Genomic DNA, 9,101 nt, shown 5'->3' on the forward strand with positions numbered 1-9,101 from the left:
ATGTTTATAACAGTAATCTTGGGGGGTAGACTCGTTTAAAATAATGTAATCATCAGGTTTTAGCCAGGTTTCTGTCAAACAGAGCACATCTAGGTTATGATCAGTGATCATATCATTTACAAAAAGTGCTTTCGTAGAAAGGGACCTGATATTCAATAAGCCAAGCTTTATCATTTGTTTATCCGTATTAAATCTGTTTTTTATTTGTTGAACATCAATTAAATTGTTACTCTTAAATTGGTTTGGATGTTTTTTGTATTTTCTAGTTTGGGAAACAGACACAGTCTCTATAGTGTGATATCTAGGTGAAAGAGTCTCTATGTGCTGAGAATTAACTGATTTCTGTGACGTGAGGTGGCTAGCAGACGGTCGGTTTAGCCAGTCTGTCTGCTTCCTGACCTGGGCCCCAGTTAGTCAAGTACAAACTCTAAGACTATGTGCCATATTTCTAGAGCGAAGAGCGGCACCACCCCAGGAGGGATGAAGACCATCTCTTTTCAACAGGTCAGGTCTGCCCCAAAAACTCGTCCAATTGTCTATGAAACCTATGTTATTTGTGTCATGTGACATAAAAGACACTGTATGGGAGTTCAGGGTTTTCATCTTGAAGTTTTGCTTAAAATAAATATATACTAAAAGCAAACAAACAATGTACATGAAATATGAACAGAAAACAAAGTAAACTAGTAATTTCAAAGTTTTAGTTGTCTTTCCTTGCCATGTACAAATAATTTTTTTCAGTTATTTTCTGCAGTGTTTTAGCAAAAGTATCAAACTATTTTGCTGCTCATGGTGTTATATGCATGTATATCTTTGAATATTCATTAGGCTTGTTTGAGATGTGCCTCGCCTCGCCTGAAATGAAGGCGAGAGTAGGCGGCTGCAGTGAGGGGAGTAGTGAAATAAGCGCAGGCAAAACGTACAGTTCTGACCTCACAAAGTGGAACAGATACCTACGAGATCAAAGACAGATATCGCGTTATTCTCACTCATGTGCTGTGTTGCTAATAAACATGATATAATTTCAGTTCTGTTGCTTTTATATGAAAATAAATATGATGAACAAGACACTCAAAGTGCTTGCTATTTAATTCCATACAAAAGGTGTATTTATCATCCATTTTTACTTTAATACAAACATGTATTTTAGATTTTTATAGAAATATGATCATGCTTTTGATCAGCGCAGTCGGTGGAGAGCAACTGCACTCGACTGCACAATCCGACACAGCCGCCTCGCCGTCGCGAGAGTTTTTTGGCACACGTCAGCCAAAAAACGTAACTCGGACACTTTTCTAACCGGCATGCATCTCGTGGGCATCACCGGTGATCGGTTCTGCGCAGATTTTGCTCATCTCAAACAAGCCTTATTATGATGAATGACGTCAAGTTGACCATTCCAAAATGGCAGACACGTCAACGTATCTGGAGCGGTCGAATAGGGCATCTATACATATCTATGGGTATTACCCCCTGCATATTTTATTTGTGCGTAACATGATTTACACACAGCGTGTGTTTTCTCCAGGTCGTGCTTACCAGGTTGTGCATAAAAGCCGAAATGTGCCCAGAAGTCGGCTTTTAAAGTAGTTGGAGCATTTTTAATTACTCGCTTGCGTCTCGCCTCCCTCCGCCATTGTATGCTACCGCGACAAAACACGCATGCGACAAATGACGTCAGAAAAGCATCAGTACATTATAATCGGTTATGGTCTACTGAACCGATACCGAATCGTCCTCGTCTGCATCGCGTTGCATCGTAGAAACGATTAATTTCGACACCCCTATAAATGAGTATGACTAATTGAGTATTCAGTATTGAGCATTCATGAATATGAGTATTGGGGAGTACATACATGGCCAACACAAACAAAGATATGTGCTCAAACACAAGACAAACAGATAGGCCTACACGAAACAAAGACAAAATGGATCAGATTGCCAATGCTAGTTATGTAGTACATTTTCTTTATCGCTGCATCTAAATAGGAAAGGTATCAGTTTTCATGTGCAGATTTTTGATTGTCTTTTTTGCTGCAATCAAAGATGTGATTTAGCACTGAAAGCTGTGTAGCATTAATCATAGTGGGTTTTTAAGGGTGCATACTGATATGTAGAGAACAATGTAATATAAATAAACACTTTCTCTCCCCCCCCCTTTCAGAAAAGGTGACTATGAGGACTGAGACAGGGCCTGGGACTGAGGTGCCACCCCAACATAAGGGTACTGAAGTTACCATTACAGAGTCAGCCTCAGATGGTAAAATGGCGAAAGAGGTAGGGAATTGTTTTAAATGTCCAACTAATATTTTTCGACATAAAGCCAAAAATGTTTAATTCATAGTTTTCAGTCACGTGACTGGCTCGAAGACCTGGCGGGCAAAACATCCATAGAACTGCAGCACAAGCCTGTCAATTTTATATCTATGCAATGCGCTAAATGGTTAAGTGTTTTCTTTATAATGGTTTTCTATGGGAAAACAATTAATATTAAACTTTGCGCATTGCATTGCATTTATATTCTGGGTTCATCTGCTTGCCTGTACAAAGTATGCATCATCAATGAGGTGTATACTGAATTTGGCCTTTAAATATCACTTACTACATTATTACATTACTACTTAATAAAAACCTTGTAAAAATAACAGGCGGTCAGTGGAGGAAAGCCTTGTTTTGCCCTCCAAGGGGGGGTTCCTGTAAGGGTGTGACGTCGCGTGAAAACTATGAATTGGTGTAACTTTCCAGAGATAGTAGAAAGTCTCATTAAAGTTCAAATGTATTTATTTATTTATTTTTGACAACTTGTCCACCAAATCAAAGTTAGTGTAGTACAACCAACATGCAGGAAGCCATTTGACAAGAAAACCACAAGACAGATGGCATGAGAAAGAGGATCCATTCCATAACTGTGTCTAACTGAAAAGAAAGAAAGAAAATATTTTGGTGATTAACAGTTGTGAAAAATTATGATGTAATATAAACCGATATAATGTAATATAAACTGATAATATAAACTGATTATAGGATATCAAGCCTTATGACGATTCTAGAGATGTACAAGATGCATCAGACAGAACAACATCTGACAAGAGCCCAAGATCCCCTCAGAAAGGCTCCAAACGCTCCAAGACTGTTCCCTTTAAAGTCACACTTTTGGATAGCTCTATTTATGAAGAGAACATTGAGGTAAGTGAAGAGATGTTTCAGTGGTGTCCACATGGCAATTGTCTTTATGCCTCATGTGAAGCACTAAGAACACTTTAATAAACTCATAAATCAACTGTTTTTTTCCACTGACTGTAGGCTTTGACATACAGTACCTGGAAACCTTTCTAAATTAAACTACCATAGGTTATTATAAAAATACTTTTCCCTCACAGTCATGTTTTAGTATGTACAAACCCCATTTCCAAAAAGGAAAAAAAAACTCAAAAAACATTTTGGAAAATGCAATAAAAACAAAAATCTTAGATTTTGAACCTTTCTCTCTATTCTCTTGAACCTTTATTTAACTGACAAAAGAACAAAAAGTACATATTTACAACGTTTCCACTGAACAAAGTAATTGTGCTTTGTAAATATGAACACATTTTGAGTCCGTCTTCAACACATTCAAAAAAGTTGGAACATATCTCATTTATTTATACAGTATAGTGCTTTATACAGTACAGATTGTTTCAAAGCAGCTTCACAGTATTAAACTGGAAAATAACAGAATCAGTGATCAATGAGTGTGTTGCAGGCATCAAATTCAGAATTTGTTGATAATTAGAAAATGTAATTAAGGTGGTCTGTGAAAATACTGCAGATCTTTTCTTTGTGAATTTGTCAGTTGAATAAAGGTTCAAGCGAATTAACAAATCACAGATTTTTGTTTTTATTGCATTTTCCAAAATGTTACAACTTTTTTTCTGGAAATGAGCTTTGTATCTATATACCACCAAAAATCTTCAGCAATATTTTGTAGCTAAATATAATAGTGCCATAGTGCAGCTACTGTTACTAGAGTTAAATCATGGTTAGTTTTGCAGTTTGCAAAGGGAAAGGTAGCTGGTATTTTGTAACTCTGAATGTGGGGATGCACCTACTCCCAGGAATGGCTATTATAGTTCTAGGACCATGAGTTTGTATCCCACTCTTACAGAATGTTGCCCACTCCTTCATAATCTTTCATTTTAAATTTCATAGCATCAGCACTTTAAGTCTATCAGCACCAACACGGAAATATGTTTTATATAGCTCTGTATTGCTAGTGAATATGCCAGAGAAGCATGTAATGCATTTTATTGTAATGCATTACAATAAAACTGCATCTGTGATGCATTACAATAAACAGCATCTTAGGTGAGATCTTGCATAGAAAGAAACATAGAAAGACTGTAAATGTGCGTAGCAGGGTTTGTAGCCTAACAGTATGCAGGAATGTGTGATAAAACAGGTAACTTAAATGCAATGTTTGGATGCTTTGGATAAAAGCGTCTGCCTAATGCATAAGTCTAACTGTAAATATTTTCCTTAACAAAACCCCTTAAAGAAACTATAGTGGTAAAAATCAAGGTTCAGTGTTCCAATTTTCCCCTTGTTTCTCATCCACTGTGGGTGGGTGTTGATGCAAGCTTGACGCGTGCAGAGAAGAATAAATAGATCCAGAGGCTTGTTGAAGATTCAAAACAATAACTTAAAGTCCCCATGAAATCAAAATTGAAGTTTTTTGGCTTTTAGGATGATTATGTTAGCCTTAAGGTTATATATAAGCTAGTGTGCTCCAAAACAATGACAAAATTAGTATTTATTAGATATAAGCATTCAAAACTTACAGTCTCTCACTTCCGCCGGTGTGGATCAACAATTTTGATGACATCACCCTGCACTTTAGCTTTTCATCAAACTTTCTGTCCAATCCAATGCTCTCTAGAATCCGAAGTGTCCCGCCCCCTACACCCCACACCATTTGCGTATGGCAGAGTATGGCAGTTGCCATACCCTAGCATTCAGAGTTCAGAAAAAACATCCTGATGATGTTCGTTAAAGATAATCCAAATACTTTTAGGAGAACAGACCTGAGCATTGCTAGGTAGAGGTTCCTAATAGTGACAATTCATGCAGCGCGGTGCGTCACGATGAGCGCTGCTGTTGTGATAACGGCGACTTCTCTGATTGGATCCCACTTCAGGATTGTAGTTAGCGTAGTTTTTACTTGTGTTTTGGTGATTAAAAAGTTTTTTTTTCTTTTTATTAACATTATTTAACAACGTATAAATCATAATGGCTGATTTTACAAAATCATGTAAATGTATACATGTATTATTGCAAATGGCCACATGGAATTATGCCATACACTAGGTTTTCATGAAATGCCGCCACTGCCCTACACTGCCCTAAATAAATGCTGAAGCTGCAGCTGAAACCGTAATATGTAATCGCATAATAGTCATGGATCATGCTGAATCTCATTCAGATCACATTTAAAAGCATAATATCAAAATTAATAATAATATTATTCGATGATGTAATTGTTTTAAGCATCAGAAGTGAAAAAGTTTTCAAAATCTATATAACTTCCTGCTCATGTGATCCGATGATGTCACACCAGTTGTAATATCTTCACACAATCCTGTCACACATCATACATGACTTGGATTTTGGAAATATGATTTTCAATTTTTGGTGAATTTTTTAAATATTCAAGTACATATTCCTGCTCAAGTGACCCGATGATATCACACCTGTCATGGTACTGGAGAGTGATGAGGCGAGGACTCAAATGCAGGAGAAAATTGGTACTTTTTAATAATAAAATGAAACAAAACCAACCAAAACTTCCCCGAGGGGGAAAACCAGGCAGGCTAGGAACAAGGCACAACACTGCAAGGCAGGGAGCAGCAACACGGGTAGACATAGCACACACCACATGTACAACTGACATAAAACAACGGATCAGCACAGGACTGCAGACACCAGGAGAATAAATAGGGAAACAAACGAGGTGGGTAACGAGGGAGACACAGGTGGAGCAACTTAAACAATAATGAGGTGACAAGATGGGTGGGGTCAGACAATAGACAGGAGAGAGCACATGGCACCAAACAAACACAACACAAGCCATGTACTCACAAAAAAAACACAGGAGTGCCCTCTGGTGGCCGTCTTTGGGCACTCCAGCTGCAGACTGTGACAACACCAGTTGTGATATCTTCACACAATCCTGTCACACATCATACCTTAATAAATAAATTGGATAAAGAACTGTATCAATAAGCCCTCATCTATATGGAATCTGATCCCTAATGTTATTTTTTTTCCAAACTAGGTGGTTTAAATTTCTTATTAATATGTAATTATAGCATTATTAAAGTGCCTATCAACTTGTCACTTTTTGTAAACAAATGTTATTAGCTTGGTCCCTCATTTTTAAACACAATTTTACACCTCACTCTTATCTAATCTGGAATAATAAGAATCTACTGTATAATCACAAAACTATTTTCTTCGATAACTGATTTAAAAATTTTATTATTTTTGTGTCTCAACTTTTCAATCAAAACGGTTCATCTGTATGAGTTCTTATATAAGCATGAAATTCCTGTTATTCCAAAAGAGTTAGCAATTGTTGCTGATGCAGTGCCACATGTTGTTCTCATGCTTTTTAAAGATCTTTCTTTTCCAATCTCTTGTCACTCAGTGGAACAATGGAAAACATTTGTAGGTAAACTAAAAAAAAAACTAACAAAAAAAAAAACAATACGAAAATTAGAGTTTTGTATCAGGAGGATTCTGTTTCTGTGCCTTATGTAATCTCTAACTGGAATGGTTTTGTAAGTGATATTCCCTGGAAGAAAGTTTGGTCATTACCTCACAAATACCTGATAACTAACAAAGTTACATTTAAGTTGATTCACAGATTTTATCCAGATAAGTGCTCTCTTAAAAGATTTAAGAATGATATTAATACCAACTGTTCTTTCTTTTTTAGAGAACCCTGAAACCTCTTTACATTTATTTTGGAATTGCTCTCATACACTGACAGTTTTTTGTATAGAAATGCACATTTTGGTTTTCATGATTGTGAAAGGGAAAGTGATATTTATTTTAGAAACCTTATTTTCCTGTTAGCTAAATATCATATTCATAAATTAAAATTTTCTAAATGCAAGCTTTTTTTTAAAGATTTAAACTTGAAATTAATGTATTTTGAATCTATTGAGTTCTCTACAAACTTAATAGCAATCAGAACAATGGCTTTGTTGAAGGACTTGGCACTTCATCTGGACTGAAAGACTGAAGGACCCTGGATTGTTATTATTGTTGTCCTGACACACATCATACACAAAATGGATTTTGGAAATATGATTTCACATATTTTTTCATATATTCAAATCTATACAACTTCCTAATCATGTGACCTCATGTTGCCACACCCACTGAATTATATTCATAAACATCTTCCACACATTGTGCATTCATATTTTTTTTCTTTTGAATATATATTTGTTGTTTTTAGACTTTTTTACTTCTTTGTCATGTGACCTGATATTGTTACACAAGGCCGGTTTATATTTACAAACATTTCTCATACAAAAATATTTACATTACATTATGTGCCTACCAAACATTTAAGTAGTACTATAGTCATGTGTAATTTGGTGGGTCCAGTCCTCGATAACTCAGAATAACACCACAATAACATCACAACTTTCCTTTTCTAGGCACCCCGTCCTGTCAGGGGTGGCATATCCTTTTAAACCATGTCCTTCCCCTCTCACCTATAGAAGGAGACAACTCACAAAAATAAACTACATTAACAATAATATAACAAAAAGATTAAGCAAACAAACTTACAAAACTTAAATAAGCATGACTCCTACAGGAACAGTTCCCCCAAAAATAAAAGTTGATATAAAGAGTTGAAACAGTCAGTAATACAGTATATATATAAGAAATTTACAAACAAAATACATTTGAGAAATACAAAATAAATAATTTAGCCTAATAAAAATAATAGCCTACAATTGTCAGGGATTCTATGAGAGAGGACTCAAATGCGGAATGAGTGTTCATGGGTTTATTAACAATACTGCTGACAAGTCAAGAGAAGGTGAGGAGGGGGTGAACACAGTCCAAACAATAAGCAAGAAAGAGACTCAAAGACAGGCAGGCTGAGAGAGAGGCCACTGAGTCCAGCCCTGGATGACAGTAGGCCGGTGAGCAGTAATGGCAGTGTAGAGGGAGGCCAGAGGTTAGCAGCGATGGCCTGACAGGAACGCGAAGCACAAGCCACTCCACACTCGTGGTCTGACAGGCACAGCACAGGACTTGCTGCTTGGCAGATACAGGGAGCAGCCCGGGAGCTCAGCCTGCAGGACAGGACAGGACTAAAGACAAACAAGAGACACCACCGCACAGGACAAGCCATGACAAGACAGAAGGCGGTAACCAAAACCAAGCAATGACTAGAAAAACTATAACTAAACTAGAAAATTAAAACTAAACTAAAGCTAGGGAAAAGCTAAAGGAACAAGTAAAAAGTAAAAGTCTAAAGGCAAATGACTAAGGAAAGAAAAAGGGAAACTAACTACTAAAGCTAAGAACTAAAGATAAAGCAGAAGACACTAAAGAATACTTAACTAGACACAGGAACAAAACAACACTAAAAAAAACAAAGCATGCAGAACTAGCTTAACAATACACTAAAAACTATTAGTGATGTTCGGTTCTTGAACGAATCGATCTTTTGAGCCAGTTCTCAGGAAGTAACCGGTCGAGCCGGTTCACATAATCGAACTGAATCGAACTTTAGTTCCGGGTTGATGACGCAGGACGCACAGCCGAAGTAGCACATCCAACTCAAAAAGAACTGATTGAGCCATTTCAACCAACTGTCGAAGTTTTCCGAGGATTACCGAGGACTCAACAAGAACCGAATGAGCCGTGGCGAAGTTTGCCGAGGATTACCGAAGATTCTGATGAGTGAGTTGACGATACTGTGCAAGCCTGAGGCGTGTACTGGAAATATGCTTATTATGAGTGTTATTCATTTACATTTTATTAAAACCTGCAAAAACCTTTCTGTCGAGTGATGTAAATAAATTTTACAATAGTTT

The 9,101-nt window shown here is 36.8% G+C and overlaps 1 protein-coding gene across 2 annotated transcripts in view; it reads left to right on the forward strand.

The window, feature by feature from the left end:
• The window catches only part of LOC107658657 (band 4.1-like protein 1), a 174,149-nt gene that overhangs the window by 43,161 nt on the left and 121,887 nt on the right, over positions 1-9,101 (forward strand). For both annotated transcript variants that reach the window (XM_016447302.1, XM_016447310.1), the window contains exons 3-4: positions 2,165-2,277; positions 3,025-3,186. In XM_016447302.1, the coding sequence (XP_016302788.1) occupies positions 2,176-2,277; positions 3,025-3,186 (264 nt within the window). In that variant the 5' untranslated portion in view covers positions 2,165-2,175. The remainder of the gene's footprint in view (positions 1-2,164; positions 2,278-3,024; positions 3,187-9,101) is intronic.

The sequence above is a fragment of the Sinocyclocheilus anshuiensis genome, unplaced genomic scaffold (genome assembly GCF_001515605.1).
Source record: "Sinocyclocheilus anshuiensis isolate Anshui unplaced genomic scaffold, SAMN03320099.WGS_v1.1 scaffold1957, whole genome shotgun sequence".
Lineage (NCBI taxonomy): Eukaryota > Metazoa > Chordata > Actinopteri > Cypriniformes > Cyprinidae > Sinocyclocheilus > Sinocyclocheilus anshuiensis.